This window comes from Capsaspora owczarzaki (genome assembly GCF_000151315.2).
Source record: "Capsaspora owczarzaki ATCC 30864 unplaced genomic scaffold supercont2.10, whole genome shotgun sequence".
In the NCBI taxonomy this organism is placed as follows: Eukaryota; class Filasterea; order Ministeriida; family Capsasporidae; genus Capsaspora; species Capsaspora owczarzaki.
In genome coordinates, this window is record NW_011887301.1 from 965,804 (window position 1) to 982,956 (window position 17,153).

General features: G+C 54.9%; 7 protein-coding genes and 1 non-coding gene across 8 annotated transcripts; 4 read left to right on the plus strand and 4 right to left on the minus strand.

The window, feature by feature from the left end:
* Positions 1–211: 211 nt before the first annotated feature.
* Positions 212–2,852, plus strand: CAOG_06103 (nucleolar protein NOP5/NOP58; the record flags this gene model as incomplete). The annotated part of the gene is made up of 6 exons (XM_004345643.2): positions 212–257; positions 320–368; positions 782–1,050; positions 1,434–1,547; positions 1,645–1,880; positions 2,009–2,852. 6 exons carry the CDS (start codon positions 212–214, stop codon positions 2,849–2,851), a joined length of 1,557 nt encoding a protein of 518 aa, XP_004345693.1. The 3' UTR covers position 2,852.
* A 481-nt stretch (positions 2,853–3,333) lies between these two features.
* Positions 3,334–6,543, plus strand: CAOG_06104 (protein arginine methyltransferase 5). The gene is made up of 9 exons (XM_004345644.2): positions 3,334–3,565; positions 3,849–3,940; positions 4,116–5,125; positions 5,236–5,320; positions 5,412–5,502; positions 5,592–5,801; positions 5,908–6,024; positions 6,110–6,174; positions 6,266–6,543. Exons 1-9 carry the CDS (start codon positions 3,361–3,363, stop codon positions 6,416–6,418), a joined length of 2,028 nt encoding a protein of 675 aa, XP_004345694.1. The 5' UTR covers positions 3,334–3,360; the 3' UTR covers positions 6,419–6,543.
* CAOG_06105 (hypothetical protein) lies at positions 6,463–8,545 on the minus strand. Its single transcript, XM_004345645.2, has 2 exons — positions 7,337–8,545; positions 6,463–7,223 (listed from the first exon to the last, which is right to left on the minus strand). The coding sequence occupies exons 1-2, from the start codon at positions 8,507–8,509 to the stop codon at positions 6,552–6,554; spliced, it is 1,845 nt and encodes a 614-aa protein (XP_004345695.1). The 5' UTR covers positions 8,510–8,545; the 3' UTR covers positions 6,463–6,551.
* Positions 8,546–8,821: 276 nt separating this feature from the next.
* On the plus strand, positions 8,822–12,157 carry CAOG_06106 (hypothetical protein; the record flags this gene model as incomplete). Its single annotated transcript, XM_004345646.2, has 3 exons — positions 8,822–8,865; positions 9,228–9,610; positions 9,811–12,157. The coding sequence occupies 3 exons, from the start codon at positions 8,822–8,824 to the stop codon at positions 12,078–12,080; spliced, it is 2,697 nt and encodes an 898-aa protein (XP_004345696.1). The 3' UTR covers positions 12,081–12,157.
* Positions 12,158–12,257: 100 nt separating this feature from the next.
* Positions 12,258–13,572, minus strand: CAOG_06107 (parkinson disease 7 domain-containing protein 1). Its single transcript, XM_004345647.2, has 4 exons — positions 13,537–13,572; positions 12,913–13,402; positions 12,711–12,814; positions 12,258–12,562 (listed from the first exon to the last, which is right to left on the minus strand). The coding sequence occupies exons 2-4, from the start codon at positions 13,316–13,318 to the stop codon at positions 12,329–12,331; spliced, it is 744 nt and encodes a 247-aa protein (XP_004345697.1). The 5' UTR covers positions 13,319–13,402; positions 13,537–13,572; the 3' UTR covers positions 12,258–12,328.
* Positions 13,509–13,581, minus strand: CAOG_09716. Its single transcript has one exon. It is a non-coding gene; the product is annotated as a tRNA-Val (tRNA).
* Positions 13,582–13,759: 178 nt separating this feature from the next.
* CAOG_06108 (Armc6 protein) lies at positions 13,760–15,698 on the minus strand. Its single transcript, XM_004345648.2, has one exon. It carries the CDS (start codon positions 15,607–15,609, stop codon positions 13,834–13,836), a length of 1,776 nt encoding a protein of 591 aa, XP_004345698.2. The 5' UTR covers positions 15,610–15,698; the 3' UTR covers positions 13,760–13,833.
* Positions 15,699–15,814: 116 nt separating this feature from the next.
* CAOG_06109 (enoyl-CoA hydratase) lies at positions 15,815–17,146 on the plus strand (the record flags this gene model as incomplete). Its single annotated transcript, XM_004345649.2, has 2 exons — positions 15,815–16,271; positions 16,407–17,146. 2 exons carry the CDS (start codon positions 15,815–15,817, stop codon positions 16,991–16,993), a joined length of 1,044 nt encoding a protein of 347 aa, XP_004345699.1. The 3' UTR covers positions 16,994–17,146.
* Between the last annotated feature and the right edge of the window lie 7 nt (positions 17,147–17,153).

The window sequence follows — 17,153 nt, forward strand, 5'->3', positions numbered from 1 at the left end:
CCCACAGCTGGCAAACTCTACAACAACATGCAGTCGCCCAGTCGCCAAGTGGAAGCGAAGGAGCGAGAGGGGAGAGGGGCGATGCGCTCGTATTCTGGGTTGGTGTTTTTCAAGCCTCTCACAACTTGAGAAACAAACAAAAGGGCCTGGCAACGATTCAATCATCAAAATAGTTCTAGAGCTGGTGAAAAGATGGGCACATGCACACAACATGTATACTTTTGCGCTTCTATTTGTGCCTGCCTTCACTGGCTGCAGTAAGGGGGGAAAAATGCGTTGAAAGCGAGGGGTGTGGATGTATTTTTTTGTTTTTTCGCAGCCGGTGAACGCGGCACCATTATGGGCCATTTTTGGTTGTCCACGGCTAAGTTCACCGCAGCATTCACCCTCACATCGCTCTTTCCGCCTGGTCATTGGAGGCGGACGGCGGGGGGGGGGGCGGCGAGAGAACGTGGCTGAAGCTCGAGTCTTTGTCAAAGTCCACGTGTGGATTTGCTTTTGCTTTGAGCTTCGTGTTTTCTCGCCTGCTCGATTTCCGTCCTTTCGCTGCTCCTGCGTCAAACTTGAAGCATTGTCTGGACATGGACTGCGCAATCACACACAATCATCGGCTCAGCGGGCGCTCAGCAGGATCAGGATCACAACCGACTCGCAGTGATCGCTTTCAGCTTGAGATCTTGAGCTCTTTTTTCCCCTTTCCTCCTGGAACTGGACCTTGACCTTGACCTTGACCTTGGCATGCTCATCATGAAATCCTCTTTCTGTTTTAACCTCTGCTTAGGGTCAAGCTCCAGGCTTTCTCCAAGTTCGAGGACATGCCAGAGGCCCTCGCCGCTGCCACCGCCGTCGTTGAAGGCAAGCTCGACAAGAAGCTCAAGAAGTTCCTCGAAAAGTCCATCATCTCCAAGGAGCTCAAGGAGAAGCTCGCCGTCTCCGATCCCAAGCTTGGTGGCATGATCAAGGAGAAGCTCGACATTCAGTGCATCAACAACAACGTTGTCAACGAGCTCATCCGCGGCATCCGCTCCCAGCTCCCCTCGCTCTTCACTGGTAAGCAGACAACGCCAATGCGCGCGTGTTGCACGAGGCGCTTTGATCGTTGTGATCAATTTTTTGGAGTTAGAGGGGAAGGGAGTTTCGCATTTTTTCGGCACAGCAAGCAGACTTTTGTCATTGATGGATTAACTGTTAATATCCACGGAGCCCCACCTTGACGACAATCTTGGTGTCTGGGCATAACCATGACCGACAGAAAAACGTTATTTTGTCACTACCACTGAGACATTTTCTGCTTTCTTTGTTCTTTTTTTTTTCTTTCTTTTTTTTTTTTTGGGCGGGTTTCTCTTTCTCTTTCATGGATGCACATCAGCGTTCGTTGCTTCGTCTGTCTAACCTTTCCCCCTCCTTGTTGTATTTCCCCCTGACCTCAATAGGTGTCCCCGAGCACGAGATGAACGCCATGGCCCTCGGTCTGTCGCACAGCTTGTCCCGCTACAAACTCAAGTTCAGCCCCGACAAGGTCGACACCATGATCGTCCAGGCAATTTGTGAGTGCATTTTTGTCTCTCAGCACCAAAGTGTTGGTGTATTTTCAATTCACTTTCGTCCCTTTCGTCCCTTGCGTCTCTTTCGCCTCGATCGCAGCTCTGCTTGATGATTTGGACAAGGAGCTCAACACCTACTCGATGCGCGTGCGCGAGTGGTACGGCTGGCACTTCCCCGAGATGGGCAAGATTGTCACTGACAACCTCGCCTACGCCCGCACCGTCAAGCTGATGGGTGCCCGCACCAACGCCGACACTGTCGACCTTCTTTCTGTCCTTCCCGAGGAGATTGTCGAGGAAGTCAAGGAGGCTGCTCAGATTTCCATGGGCACTGAAGTGAGTATTTGTTTTGTCGGCCTTTTTTTTTTCCTCTCTCTTTTTCGGATTTTTTCGTCTCACAAATTGTCTCACCTCACGTCTTCTCTCTCGTCCTCTTCCCCCCCCCCTTGTTTTTTGTTCTGCAGATCTCGGATGAGGATATCGAGAACATCACTTACCTCGCTGAGCAGGTTGCTGCCATCTCCGAGTACCGCACCCAGCTGTACGACTACCTCAAGCACCGCATGAACGCCATCGCCCCCAACCTCACGACCATGGTCGGTGAGCTTGTCGGCGCTCGCCTCATCTCGCACGCTGGCTCGCTGCTCTCGCTCGCCAAGCACCCCGCCTCGACCGTTCAAATTCTCGGTGCCGAGAAGGCTCTCTTCCGCGCGCTCAAGACCAAGCACGACACACCCAAGTACGGTTTGATCTACCACGCGTCTCTCGTCGGCCAGGCTGCCCCCAAGCTGAAGGGCAAGATTTCCCGCGTTCTTGCCGCCAAGACCTCGCTCTCCGCGCGTATCGACGCCCTCGGCGACTCCCCCAACGCCGAGATGGGTCTTGAGAACCGCCAGAAGGTTGAGCGGCGATTGCAGCAGCTCGAGGGCAAGGCGACTACCCGTCTTGCTGGCAACTCGAAGACCCCCACCAAGCTCGAAAAGTTTGCCAAGAAGGACACCAAGTCTTACAATGCCGCTTCGGACATGACCCTGACTTCGTCCAAGAAGGCCGAGAAGACCGAAAAGCCAAAGAAGAAGGCCGACAGTGACGACGAGAGCGAAGACGATAGCAAGAAGACCAAATCGAACAAGCGCCGCGCGGAGGACAGCGACGACGATAGCGATGCCGAGTCTGTCAAGACCACCAAGAAGAGCCGAAACGAGGATGGCGATGGTGTTTCTACTGCCAAGGACAAGAAAGAGAAGAAGGAAAAGAAGGAGAAGAAGGAAAAGAAGGAAAAGAAGGAGAAGAAGGACAAGAAGTAAAGCCAACTTTGTTGTCTTTTTTTTCTCTTTTTTTTCCCCTTGTTCCTCTTTGAGGTTACTTCTTTCCCCTTGCTCGACCCATTCTCGCTTCTCTCAAGTCTCTTCTTTTTCGTTTTTCGCTTGTCGGTGGTTATGCATAGCCATGCGTCAGTCGTTCGTTCATTTTGGTTTTTTTTTTTGTTAAGTTCTGTCGAGATTGGACTGCTTTGTTGGATGCGTTGATGGTTTTCTTTTGTTTTGGGCTGGTTTGGAAGGAGCCTTACCTTTTCCTTGATACACCTGTAATACACCCGTCTTAACTGTCCTTGTGAGCCATTGCGTTTGTTCCATTCAAACAGCAGCAACAAAAAACGGCCATCTCCCCATTCAGTTCCATTCATTTTCCGTCCCCGCCCCCCTTAACTCTCTCGTTCGATCTATTTTCTCATCGTTCTCAGACTTGCACTCGGAACTTGCCAAAAGTCTACCACAGTCCAGTCTTACTTCAAACCTACTCCAATAACACACAAATGCCTCGCAGCAAGCGCTTGTCGTGCGGTGTCCAAGCACAAACCAACCCCGAGACGGGCATCAACGCCCTCCTCGACGTCGCCATGACCACTGGCTTTGACTTTATTGTCGTCCCTCTCGCCCATCCCCTCCGTGCACTGCGCAATCCCGCTGCGAAGGGCGATGCCGCATTCGCACGCGCCGACCTCGATCTCTACTCTGGCGGTAAGTCCCTTCCCTTCCCTTGCGCGCGCGTCTCCCTCGCTCTCTCTCTTTCTGTTGAGTGATGTCGACACGGACCACCCTGATCCAACTCTACGGACGGGTTGACGGTCGGAGTGGCGATGCGTTGCATGGTTTTGGCTGAAGACACACATGGCTTTTTCTTTTTCTTCGAATCTGTCCAGCACATGCGTCCTTGAATGCAACTCACGTTCATCACTACTGCATCTGCCATGGTGACTCTATGTCATGTGATTGGGATCAATACCCCCACACAAAACTTTAGATTGGAGCTCGTCGGTCGTCGGCCAAATCTCGTCCACCGTGCAAACCCAGCTCGACTCTGCAGACCCTGCCGAGCGCATCAAGGCTCAAGAGGTGAGATTTTTTTGTTGTCGTCGTCTTTGCAGGTGTTGGTTGTAGGGATGACGTAAATATCTGCAGACCGCCGCCGATCAGAGTTCTCCGAGCATCACTGAGGAAACTCGCTTCACGTTACTTCATCCAGGCTGACTGACTGTTGATCTGCCGGATTGTTTCATCGCCTGTACAGATGTTCGAGCAAGATACCGCTTGGGCGTCGCACATCTCCCTGCCAGCGGTCGTTCTGCCTCTGACCGTAGCACCTGTGGCGGCTGACGCAAAGGCCCCGAGGTCGATTGCCAACTTGGCGCGAGTCCTGTCCAACTTTTTGAACTCGACGTTGTCGATGACCGTGTGGGTGCGTGTGACTGCCACTCCGATGGCCGGCGAGCCCAGCAGCACTGAGGCGAACGCGCCAGTCACCACCCGCGCACAGGACTCTTGGGAGTTGTGGAACACGCTTCGTACGCTGTGCGGTTACAATGGCCGCCTTGCAGTCGCCCTCGAGCTTCCCGACAACCTCCCTTCGCCACAATCGCTTGCTCGCTGGAAGGGCGAGCCCGTCAAGGGCCTCTTCTGCCTGTCGAGCAGCTTCCTCACCAACAACAAGGGCTTCCCGGTCCTCTCAAAGCGACACCAGTTGGTCGTGCGCGAGTTCTTGGAATTCGGCACCCAGGTTGTGGTCGATTGCGGCTCCAACCAGTTCATCTCACCCCCGGATGCCAAGGCCGCCGCTTCTGCTGCTGCTCAGGCCTCGCCGTCTGGCAAGGGCAAGGGCAAGGGCAAGGCAGCTCAGTTTGTCGACAACACGACGACTCCCACAACCATTTATGAAAACCATCTGCAGTACATTGGTCACCTGTTTGACACCTTGCCGGCCCTGGACGAGGCCACCCGTGCCTCGAGCTCGTTTGAAGACAGTCTTCAAGCTCCGCTTCAACCGCTGATGGACAATCTCGAATCCGCCACATACGAAGTTTTCGAGCGCGACCCCGTCAAGTATGCTCAGTATGGCCGTGCTGTCGAGCTGGCTCTTGAGGATCGTGTGCCCGAAAGCGAGCGCGCTACCCGTGAGACTGTGATTATGGTCGTCGGTGCCGGCCGTGGTCCGCTGGTGCAGGCCGCCCTCGAGGCCGCCGAGCGCGCAAACTGCAAAGTCAAGGTCTACGCCGTCGAGAAAAATCCCAATGCTGTCGCCACGTAGGTCTAACTTCTGGGGATGGTTTTGACGGCGTTTCTCAAAATGCTGCTGGGTTTTAACTTGCACAAACAAATCTGTGTGTCTGTTCTGAATCTTGGGGGGGGGGTAGACTGCTGGTGCGCAAGAATGAGGAATGGCTCGACTCGGTGGAGATTATCGAGAGTGATATGCGCGCCTGGAACCCGCCTGCATTGGTGAGGGTTTGATCCATGCTCTATTCGGCGTGTTTTTCATCACACCAGCCCCCCCATATGTCCCTCTGACTTTGCGCTTGCGTGTCTCCAGGCTGATATTTTGGTTAGTGAGCTTCTTGGTTCCTTTGGCGACAACGAGCTTTCTCCCGAGTGCCTGGATGGCGCTCAGCGTCTGCTCAAGCGTAAGTTGCTGCTCCTTACTTGTAAAACGACCACAAAAAAGTCCAAGCATCCACAACTGACTGACTTGTCTGGTGTTTGGAATCGGCAGCTGATGGTGTTAGCATTCCTTCCAAGTACACAAGCTACCTGGCTCCTCTGTCATCGCAAAAGCTCTACATTGAAGTCCGAAACCAGTACGTGCACTTTTCACCCCCGGACGAGCGCAAGGCATTCGAGACGCCATACGTGGTTTTGCTCAAGAACGCCGCCATCACCAATCCGCCCGTCCCCGTGTTCACCTTTGAGCACCCCAACCGTGGTGAGTAGTTTATTGGACGGATTGGTTTTGGCGTGTTGGTTTTTTTGTGCTTTGGTTTGACTTTGAATGGGGGTTGCCTTCAAAAACATTGTTTCTCTGTGTGCAGCCGCCAAGATCGACAACTCCCGCTACACTTCAGTCACGTTCACTGCTCCCCACAACACTACGCTTCACGGGTTTGCCGGCTATTTCGACACTGTTCTTTACAAGGATGTCATGTTGAGTATGTCTAGCTGCGCCGACACCAATCGTGTGCGATTTTGCCATGATTCTCATGCTTGATGACTGCGTTGTTTTTCCTCTTGCAGGCATAGTGCCCGACACCTTCTCCACTGGCATGTTCAGCTGGTTCCCAATTCTGTTCCCATTCAAGGTATTGTTTTTTTCCTGTTCGGTGACTATTCTTGCAGTTTTGCTCAAGTGTTTGTTTTGCCTGGTCTTTGCTCTCTCCCTCCCCGCTTTAGCAACCCGTCTCTGTGAAGGCTGACGAGACCATCGAGATCCATGTCTGGCGCAACTGCACTCGCGAGAAGGTCTGGTATGAGTGGACTTGCACTTCGCCCATTTCCCTGCCCATCCACAATCCTGGTGGCCGCTCCTACTACATTGGCCTTTAAGACCCGACAAGTTGATCAGTTTCCAGCGAGCGTCGCTGGCCTTTGTGCAATTGGTTGCGTTTCACCATGCTTTTGTGTGTTTTTCGTTTCGAATGCAAGCTACAATATACAAAATCATGTCGACACAAGTGCGCTATTGAGAACGGAGGAGATCGTGCTTGCACATGGGGCAAGTTCTGCTGGTTTCGAGCCACAGACCGATGCAGCGTCGATGGTAGCAGTGGCGGCAGTCGAGGAGCACGACGGGGCTGCCAAAAACAAATGCCTCCAAGCAAATCACACAAACATCACACCCAGGCACCACCTTGGCTGGAGGGAATGGTTGTTCGACAAGGCGAGCAGTGATGCGACGGAGGTCTTCTGCCGAAGTAGCGTGAGCGGAGGATTTAAACCGGAGCAAGTAGATTGTCAACGACACGGCCGCAAACACAATGGATGTCAGCGGCAATGCGACATAGGAGAGCCGGATGAGAAACGCCGAGACTCGTAGGGGAGGCCGGGCGTTGATTTCAACACGCAAGGGAGTATTTGTCGAGTGCAACGTGATGAGCGACTGGAGCACATTGCCACTGTCTGCCGTGATGAAAATGGATGGAATGCCAATGGACTGCGGGCTACGCTTGGCTGTGACCTGCGACTGAGTGTCGCCAGAGCTCGGTACGAGCATTTCCAGGGCGGCAATCCGCTGAAACTGCAGCAGAATCGCGTCCACCGTGTTTTCAGGCTGCATGAGGAGAAGCCCTTCCGAAGGGTTGTCATTGTACACAATCACCGAGCTGGCACCTGCTGCTTCCGCATTTGCAATCTAGATAAAAAAGCCAACAGCCACAGACAAGATCCAGTCAGGTCGGGGCAAAACAACAAGCAAACGCATTTTGAAAAACGATTTGCGACCGCACACACACACACACACAGTACCTTGGTCATAAAGGAGCAGTCGCCTCTTCGCACTAAAGCAACCCAACCAGAGTTTTCCATGGCGCGCTGCGGTGGCGCGAGGGGCTGGCACGCATGATCCGGCACGACCGGCACGAGCTCGCCCACGATCGGTCTGCCTTCCGCAAGCGGCGCGCCGAATCCAGCCGTCATACCCTCTGCGCACATGTGCAGCGGACTGTTCTGCAAAGTGACGCATGCTGTTGCACGCATTGGCGCAGGCAGCTGGCTGTACGGTTTGATCGACTGGGTGAGGAAGGATGAACGCCACGCGGATTTGGCAGCCGCTTCGGCTTCTTTGGCTTGGCTCCTTTTGGCTTGTTGCTGGGCTGCAGTGATTGTCGCCGGACACTGCAGCGCTACATCGAATGGCGAGTACTGCAATGTGCTTGGACTGCTTGGTGCGTCCTCATGGTAGTGGTGGTAGTTGTGGTGGTAGTGGTAGTAGTTGTTGCGCTTGACATTGGGGCAAAAGGGCAATTCGAACTTTTCGGCAACAACGCCGTCCACGTCGTCGTCCAGCCAGGACTGAAGCAGGCGACGGCGGGTGTGCGCCAATGGATCGGCGTACACGAAGCATGCCACCAGCAGCACGACGGCGACCAGCGGCAGGCGCTCATACACCTCCCGCACCAAGCCGTGTCGCGGCGATTGGCGCCTGGCAGTGTTGTTGTTGAGCAAGGGGTCGTCCCCACTTGCTGCTCCATAGCCACTGCCGCGCTCGAATGCCTCGTACTCCTCCATCTGCAACTGTCGCGCCAGGGCAAGCGACGCGGCTTCCAGCGACATGTCCACCACCACCGGCGACGGTGCGCGTGGAATTTCAGCGTTGATCGAATTTTCAATGGAATTGCTGCGAGTGCTGTTTGTGTCGCTGCTTTCGCTGGCTTCGTCGACTCGGCCAACGTCGTCGCTGTCATCACCATCATCATCGTCATCATCTTCGCTCAGTAGCAATAATTCGCCAATGGCGGCGGCAATGTTGTGCACGCGGCGACGCTGCTGGGATGGATGGTGACGGCGAGTCATGGCTGCTGTCGCGACGCTGGTTTGCCAGGCCGCAGCAGCAGACGACGACGACGACGACAATGACGACGGCTCTACACTGGGCCTGTGCGCAACAAACTCTATCTGCGGTGGCAATGCGACCGGCATTTTTTATCGCATTTACAAAAAGTTCAAAAAACAAAACAAAAAAAAAAACGAGTGGAAAAGAAAAACGCTCAACCAAGAGCGAAACGCAACGGTACCGAAATGGCTTTCGCTTCGTTATAAGATGGTATCGATGTATTTTGTTTTTGTTACAACACCAACCAAAAAGTCGAATCCCGTTATTATTTTTCAGTCTTTTTTTTTTTTTTTTTTTTCTTCCCAATTCTGATTTCTTGATCTCCGATCGCACCTTGCTCATCGTTTTCCCTTCTCTGCCTTCCCGCTCACTTTTGCGACGTAACTACAAACACAAGCATGCTGGGCTCGCAACGCAAGCGGAAGGCGTCGTCGTCCACCAGGTTTGTGTTGTTGTTCTTGATCTCTATTGAAAAAAAGTCGAATAATTTTTCAAAATCACCCTTCAATCATGAGTCAATCATTTGAGCTGTTCAATAGGGGTTGGGGTTTTTTGTGATCATGGTTTGCGTCCTTTTGCTTTGTGATCGCAGTGAATGTCCCTTTGCTTTGCCTTTGGCTTTGCTTTGACTTTGCTTTCGCTTTTTTTTTTTTTTTTTTTTTTTGGCGGAAAAACCATTGTGTTGTATTGACGCTATTCTCTGCTCTGCTTCACGCTTGTTTGTTTCCTTTCGTCATGCCAACTCGTGTCAAACTCTGTGTCATGATCACGAAAATGCGCGCGGGGTGGTGGTGGTGGGAACAGTCATCCAGGCAGCCAGGGCGCGGCGGCGGACGAGCAGGCACGGTCGCGACTTCGCTTGGGCGACTCGAGCGACGAGGAGGACACGTCGGACCAGGAAGCCATGCAGGTCACAGAACCCGCCGCAGTCCCAGGGGCAAGCAACGGCGGACGAGGCCGTGGACGAGGACGAGGGCGGATTGTCAAGAAAACCCAATCCTACCGCGATTCGCACAACGCCATTGAGAAGCGCAGGCGAGATCGCATCAATGCAAGCCTCAGAGCGCTGGCTAGACTCGTGCCAGAGTGTGCCCTGTTGGAATCGGCGAGCTCGGACAAGGGCAAGCTGGACAAGGCAGACATTCTACAATACACGGTTCAGCATCTCGAGCGGCAGCAGCAATCAGGTAAAGTACAAACGATGAGGGATGCATTTCGTGCTGGTTGTCATATGGTCCTATCACGTACAAAAGCGCAGCGCAGAATGGATGGCGTGCCTTCCTCTCCCTTATTCACGGCGTCGGGACCAACATTCGCTTTGGCCCAGTTTTCTCATTTTGCATTGCATTCTTGCCTTTGTTTTGCTTCGCTTCCAACAAATCCGCAGACCCATCCTCATCATTATTATTGCCATCTGCAAAACAACCACACGCTGCAGACACCCCAGCGAGCAGCCCCGGATTAACCACGAGCAGCTCGACGCAGGGCCAACCGCTGACTCTCAACACAATGACGTACCGAGACTGGTGCCAGCTCTTGATCGACCGCGATCGTGATCTAGTTCATGTATTTTGTCTAATCTCGGGAGAGATTCTGCACGTCTCCCATGCGTGTCTCGCCACGCTTGGTTACAGCACACCTGCGGAGGTGCTGCAACTGAATGCCTTGCAGTGGATACATCCTGACGACTTGGACTCGGTCATGGCGCATGTCAAAACGGCCATGCTGGAGCTGCTATCCGTACAGGAGAGTCCAGACGCTGTCGACCTTGCCCGGCAGCAGGACGGCGGCGTTGCAGGAATTATCTTCCCAGCATCACGATCTGCGTTTGTGGATTTGTGGTACCGGTTGCGCTCGAAAAGCGGGAGCTATCAGCAGCTCCAGGTTCGTGCACGGCTTGTTCTATTTCCTGGCAGCGGCGCACCAATGACAGGGTCGGCTGAACAAACGACCGGGCATCCATCAACTGGCATCTCTCCGCGTTCCAGCGCAACTCCTAGCAGCGGCGCACGTTCGTCTCCCGCAGAAACATCATCAAGCACTTCCTACATGCACGGACCTTTGACGCGAGCAGAGCCGACCCTGGTGCTCGTTGCGCTCGGCCGACCCATGGGCGTTCAGCAACACAAACCCGACCCGCAGCCCGGAACGGGCCAACCCATCACGGCATTCACGAGTCGGTTGAGCTTGTTTGGCATCTTTGAGTACGTCTCCTCTCTCTGCAAGCCGCTCGTTGGCTTTGGTGCTGAAGAGCTCATCGGCCAGTCCATCTACCTGTTTTGCCACCCCGACGACGTGCTAGCCTTCTCTCAAATGCTCGGGCGCGTGCTTGGCAATCCGAACGCAACCGACGTCGTTGTCGTGCGTTTCCGGTTTGTGACCAAGGAAGGACCGTACGTCTGGATGACGACAAAGATGCACGTCAAGCTGAATAGCGTGACCCAAGCTCCCGAGTGCATTGTGTGCTTGAACACTCCATTGCTGGATGCAAACGCTGCGACGGAATCCGGTGCGATGGCTGCCCCGGCCTCGTCTCGCTCCAAACCGCTGGAGCAGCACATTCCAACCCCCTCGGATCACCATCTTCCCGGCAGCGCATCTTCCATGGCACTGTCATTTGGCTTTGACCCTCACATGACACAGGGACTACTCCAGCCAACGCTCTCCAACAATAACAACAACCAGCCATCGCAGTCAACATCGTCTTCTTTGTTGCTTGCACAAGCCCAAGCACTCCAGGCGTCTCAACTCGGCAACCCGACAGCAATTCAAACCCTACAGCAACAGCAGCAACAGCAGCAACAACAGCCTCATCACCCCCATCACCTCCAACACCAGCAGAAAGTAGCACCAAGCCAGTTTTTCAACACTCCACCCAACCAAATAGCCGACACTTCCAAGGGACAGCCTGCTGTGCATGCCACGGTCTCCCAATCAAGTCTTATGCCGCAACCCTTCCCAACGACTGGGCCGCCCGAACACATGCTGAGCGGGCTCTCGTCGTTCGGTCTGGATGTGAACTTTTTCGAGCCCAATTCGGCCCTGTTGGACGAGGCGCTGAACCTGAGCGTCCGCAACAAGGAGCTTCAAATGCAGCTGGACAAGATTGGTGTTGCGGGACTGAGCGGCGGGTTGGCGAACGGGCTTCAGCCCACTACCAGCGCGTCTGGAGCGCCAGGCTTCTCTCCCAACCCCGTTGACGAGATTCACCGAAGACAATCGCTGGCCAAAATGACCAATAGAGGGCCGCAGCGATTTATTCCGTCGATTGCCGACATTGACAAATTCTTGGTGACCCCACCTCCATACGGGAGCTATGCCGCCAATCCTGGGACTGTCTTGCCATGGGTACAGTCCGTTCAGCAGCAGCAACAGCAGCAGCAGCCACTTTCACCATTCCCGCAGCAGCAGCAGCATCAGTATCAGCCATCCCAACCACCTCAATCACTGCCACAGCAACTGCCACAGCATCTGCCACAGCAACTTCCGCAACCAGGGCAGCAGCTGCCCGACCAATTCGCGTCATTCCCTCAGGCATCTACTGCCGCCAATCCAGGACCGTCTGCAATGCGGACGCCGGCTCTGCGGATCCAGCACTTGCTCGGTGATGACACAGGAATGGCAGGGATGGAGCCACCCATGTCGCAATGGGCTTGAAGCAATGTTTTTGCCTTTTGCCGGGTTGATTTTGTGTCGCGTTGTTGGCAGAAGTCACGAAAGATTATTATTACATGTTTTTTGTTTTCGAGCACTCGAGTTTCCCCCCCCCCTTTTTTGCCTTGTTTGACACAACCACACTTAACGCAAAAAATTGCAACAGTTGTGGAGATTGAAGGGGAAGCACATCTACCAATAGTACCAACAGTATGCATTCGCATTGCACAAACACAGCAGTCACCACAAGTTCATGCAGCAGCCTTGCGTTCTCGCCTGCTGTTGTTGCCAAGCAATATCAAGTTCTGCACGGCGGAAAGCGTGGATGCATCGTTCTGAGCAGTGATGAGATTGTTGTCGATGACAACGTGGACGGAATCGCTTTTCGCGGCAGAATAACAGGCGCCGTTGTCTCGCAGAAAGTCTTCGAGCAGGAGCGGTTGCTCGGCAAGCAGCGTCGTGCGGGCGAGTTCGACATTGGATGGCTGTTGGAAGGGCGACAGACGTACATGTCATCATGCCATCGTCCGCAGCATATTAGCGTCCTCATATCCGTCGCACAACAACCACCAAACGCAATATCGACACAGGACGGCGGCGAACGAAATTACACCAGCGTTTTGTTTGACTTACAGCAGTCATGCACCGTCCGGCGAACTGCCAGTCTGCGCCCTTGTTTCCAAGCAACGCACTTGCACAGAGCACAGATACACCCAATCCCACGGCACAGATGAGCTCTGTCGACAAAACAGGTACAGCGAGAGATGAGCGCCCAGAAAGCAATTCAGTCACACAGACCCCGATCGCCAAAACTAAATCCCCAAGCGCCGCGTACTTTTATCGCGATCGAACGCCATTGCCAAGTGCGCCACAGCAGCATTGTGCGGGAGATCCGTGATGGTGCCGGCGCCTCCGGGAATGAGCAGCGCGGCAAACAGGGTCAGATCGAGCGACTCGACGGCGACCGGGACCGCGGCTGGCTTGGCGAGAAAGTCGTCGAGCCATCGTCGCGAGTTTGCGTCAGTCTCTGGGAAGTGGAGCGGCCCTCCGCCGGGCGTCGCGATCGTCACTGCAAAGAGCGACGAGGCCAGCGTATACGAGTGGATGAACGAGTGCGCCGAGATGCCCAGCGCGCTCGCAGTCGTGAGCAGCAGTGCACGCTGCTGCTGTTGTGCTTGTGGCTGCGATGATGGAGTGGACGGCTGCGTCGGAGGCGACAGCGACGTGGCTGGCGATGCCATGATTTTTTGAAATTGGGATTGAATTGGCACCCCCACACACACGAGAACTGGACTGAGGCTTGTCCGATCGAGTAGAATAGTGTGCTTGAGTCGTGATATTTGGAGCAATGGAGGGGGGGGGGAATGAAAGTGAAATCGTCGCAGAACCAACCAAAAAAAAAAAACAAAAAAAAGCTCCAGAACAAAAAAATGAGCATCCAGAGTTTCGATCTCCGTACCTTGTCGGTGTTAACGACATGCTCTACCAAATGAGCTAGACGCCCTACTAGATGAATGTACTCGTGGGCCAAACGGTAGATGAGAGCAGAGTGAACTTGGTTGTTGCAGAAATGCTGAACAACAGAAACCTCAGCACAGAACAGCCCTGGGGAACAACAGACACGACAATCAAGCCAAGCCAAAACTATACCTGCCCACAACTCTTCCCCGATCTCGATCTACGTCCGTTCAACACACAGGGGTTTTTTTTCTTTGAAGAAAAAGTACACGTTTCTGTATTCCTGAAAACCACGCTACTATAGGGTATTTCGCACAATATCACTCAGGCTCGTCACGGTTGAAAGCCCAGAGTCGCCAAAGGGAGAGGACATTGGGCCGGAAGGGGCCGAAAACTCGTCATTCGCCAAGCCGCCCTTGACGCCCTTGAACGGCTCCTTGAAGTCCACGTCGCAGCCGAGGTCACGCAACGCGGCCTTTGCGGCATCATCACATTCCAAGGAAACGAGGCGCGCCTGGCGCAGGAGCTCTTCGGCTCCGTTGTCAAGGAACGGCTTGCGCAGCTCTGGTGATCGCGAGACGAGGTTTCGAATGGCTTGAGCGACGCTTCGCTGCACTCGGGCTGCCTTCGGGTGGAGCGTGATGGCTGTGAGGAGTGCGGAGATGCCCGGAAAGGCGGTAGCGGAGTCATCGTGGTTTGCGCTTCCGTTCGCTTCCCGGGAGCGCAAATCACCGCCAATCCCTCGGCAGATACGCTCGGAGTTCTCGGGACTGCGAAGGGCTAACGCAGCAAGCGACGCAGAAATGGCATCTTGGACGGCCGGCACCAACGGATGCCGGTTCATGCACTCAATCAACAGCGGAATGAACGTCGCGGATTTGCCCAGGGCTGCTTTGCACTTGTCGTTGCCAGCAAGCGCTTTGCCCAGCACGGCAATGCTGCGCGCCACTGACGTGTTGGCCTGTGCGTCTGCAGCGAGCGTGTCTTCGAGCAAGCCCGCCACATTCCCGTCCATGAGCTGCTCGCAAAACTCATTCTTGACGGCAAGGCGCGCGAGTGTGCCAGCAATCTCAGCTCGGAGTGCTTGCAACCGGGCATCCGACGCCGCCTGGTGCTTGGCGGCCGCAACGGCAACAGCCATCAGCGCCTCCAGCGCGCCAGCCTCGACGAGATCGCGGCAGTTGTCGTGCGCTCGGGAAATGTCACCGCGTTCGTCATCGTCGCTGGACAAGCAGACAATGCCGCTGCAGACGGCCAGCAGGAAGAGTGCAATGTCAATGCCCAGCTCGGCATTGTCGGCAAACGCCACCAGCGCGTCGCGTCCCGCGCGCAAGGTGCCGACCAAACAGCCTGCAAGCTGGAACTCGAGCATGTACCGCACACGCAGCTCCTCGTTGTTCATGCAGCTGACGACCAGCGCGTTCATGGCGTCGCGGAGGGACGGCAGCAATGAGCTCAGCGCTGCATGCTGGCCGACCTCGGTGGACGACTGTAGCAGCAGCGTTCGACCATCCTCGACAAGCTTGACCAAGAGTTCGGCAGCGCGATAGTCGATCTGCTCTCGCCGCGTCGGCATGTATGCGAGCGCCCGAACGAGGGACTGCAATGCCAACGCCCAGCACGCGAGTCCGTTCGGAGCGAGGTCGCGGACAGCCTGCAGCTTGGTGAGCACCTTGACGAGCGTCGGCGCCGTGCTGACCGTGTACGACACGAGCATGCCCTGTTGGCTGTCCAGCAGGTCGTTTGCCGTTGCCAGCACCAGAGCGTCATGGAGCTGCTCGAGCGCCGGCTGCAGCTTGTCCAGATTCAGAGCGGCTCCGTTGCTGCTGCTGCCATTGCTGCTGTGGTAGTCGTACTCGGCCGCAGCGAGCACCGCCGCGAGAACTGACACTGCGCGTCCGATCGCGTGCTCCTGCGGGCTGGCTGTCAGCAGATTCGAGTGGTCCCGGATGCCCTGCGACACGAGCTGCGCCAATGCATCCGTCACTGCCTCCTCGCGGCTCATCTCAAACTCGTCCATGTTCTCGCGGACGAGCTCGTCAAACATTTCCTGCGACGCTTTCAGCACAGGCATGATATCGACGTTCTCAAAATGTACAGTAGATATCCTGTTGTCCTGTTGAACGCTCTGTCAAAATGAAGAGTGAGTTGTGTTCTGCTAGCTCGACTTGGACTGCACATAATGTACATTGAGGTGCTGAGGACCGATTTCCAATGCAACCTCTATTTCATTTCAATCTCAGATCCTCAGTCTTATTCAAACATCATTTCTTAGCAGCATGTTTGCACTGAACGCTCTGCGCACTGCCATCCGCGTCCAGTCAGCCTTATCGCCTTCTGCCGCAGCCATCCGCGCACTCTCGACTGCCACTGCTGCCTCTGCTGGCTCGTCGGCTGCCGTCCCAGGTCTGAAAGCCCCTCTCAGTTCGAGTGATCCCGATCACTTCACTCTCTCACTCACTCTCTCACTCAACTTTGATCTCCTCCACACATCACACATCACACACCTCACCTACTCCTTGCACCATTGCACAGACGTCTCCAAGCTGAGCTTCAACACGCTGCTCGTGTCCAAGCCGACCGCCAATGTCGGCCTGGTCACGCTCAACCGCCCAAAGGCACTCAACGCTCTCTGCGACGATCTCATGAGCGAGCTCAACACGGCCCTGGAGCACTTCCACGCCGATCCCACAGTGGGCGCCATCGTCATCACTGGCAGCGAGCGCGCATTCGCAGGTCGGTCTAGGCTGTGATTTTGCTTGGGGGAACGATGCTCACTTGCTCAGACATGTCGTGCATTGTCTGAATCTCATTGTGATTCTCACCATCTTGATCTTGCATCATTTTTTTGATCTTGTTGTCTCTGTTCAGCCGGCGCTGACATCAAGGAAATGCAGCCGCTGACCTACTCCAAGTGCGTCAACACCAACTTCCTCGCTCACTGGACGCGCGTCGCAGAGTCGCGCAAGCCCATTCTCGCGGCCGTCAACGGCTTTGCGCTCGGCGGTGGCTGCGAGCTCGCCATGATGTGCGACATCATCTATGCCGGCGAGAAGGCACAGTTTGGCCAGCCCGAGATTCTGCTCGGCACCATTCCCGGCGCAGGCGGCACGCAACGCCTCACCCAGGCCGTGGGCAAGAGCAAGGCGATGGAGATTGTCCTCACTGGCGACAAGTACTCTGCCCAGGAGATGGAGCGCGCTGGCCTGGTTGCCCGCGTCTACCCCGTCGAAACGCTGGTCGAGGAGGTTGTCAAGAAGGCCAGCAAGATTGCCTCGCTCTCCAAGCCCGTTGTCCAGCTCTGCAAGGAGGCTGTCAACGCCTCGTACGAAATGACCCTCAAGGAGGGCACTCACTTTGAGCGTCGTCTCTTCCACTCGACTTTCGGCCTGAAGGACCGTGCCGAGGGCATGACTGCGTTTGTCGAGAAGCGTGGCGCCAAGTTTACTGACGAGTGATGGCACCCAGAGTGGAGTCGCGCTGTTGTTTTTGGCCGGGAGCAGCAGTCGGATGATTTTGACATTCTGCTGCTTTCCGGCGGAGTGTCTCTCTTTTCCGCAACATCCCTTTTTGCACTTTCATTTCTTGATTAGAAAAGCCTTGTACTCTTATTGTGCT

Bases quoted from the DNA above. Each gene is read 5' to 3' on its own strand.
- CAOG_06107 (XM_004345647.2), bottom strand. From the start codon at position 13,318: ATGGCATCGCCAGCCACGTCGCTGTCGCCTCCGACGCAGCCGTCCACT. The intron at 12,815-12,912 runs GTACGCGGCGCT...TTTTGTCGACAG, and splicing joins GGCGTTCGATCGCGATAAAA to AGCTCATCTGTGCCGTGGGA. The intron at 12,563-12,710 runs GTAAGTCAAACA...CCCTTCCAACAG, and splicing joins CCGGACGGTGCATGACTGCT to CCATCCAATGTCGAACTCGC.
- CAOG_06108 (XM_004345648.2), bottom strand. From the start codon at position 15,609: ATGCCTGTGCTGAAAGCGTCGCAGGAAATGTTTGACGAGCTCGTCCGC.
- CAOG_06104 (XM_004345644.2), top strand. From the start codon at position 3,361: ATGCCTCGCAGCAAGCGCTTGTCGTGCGGTGTCCAAGCACAAACCAAC. The intron at 3,941-4,115 runs GTGAGATTTTTT...TCGCCTGTACAG, and splicing joins AGCGCATCAAGGCTCAAGAG to ATGTTCGAGCAAGATACCGC. The intron at 5,802-5,907 runs GTGAGTAGTTTA...CTCTGTGTGCAG, and splicing joins CTTTGAGCACCCCAACCGTG to CCGCCAAGATCGACAACTCC.
- CAOG_06105 (XM_004345645.2), bottom strand. From the start codon at position 8,509: ATGCCGGTCGCATTGCCACCGCAGATAGAGTTTGTTGCGCACAGGCCC. The intron at 7,224-7,336 runs GTACTGTGTGTG...TTTTTTATCTAG, and splicing joins ACTGCTCCTTTATGACCAAG to ATTGCAAATGCGGAAGCAGC.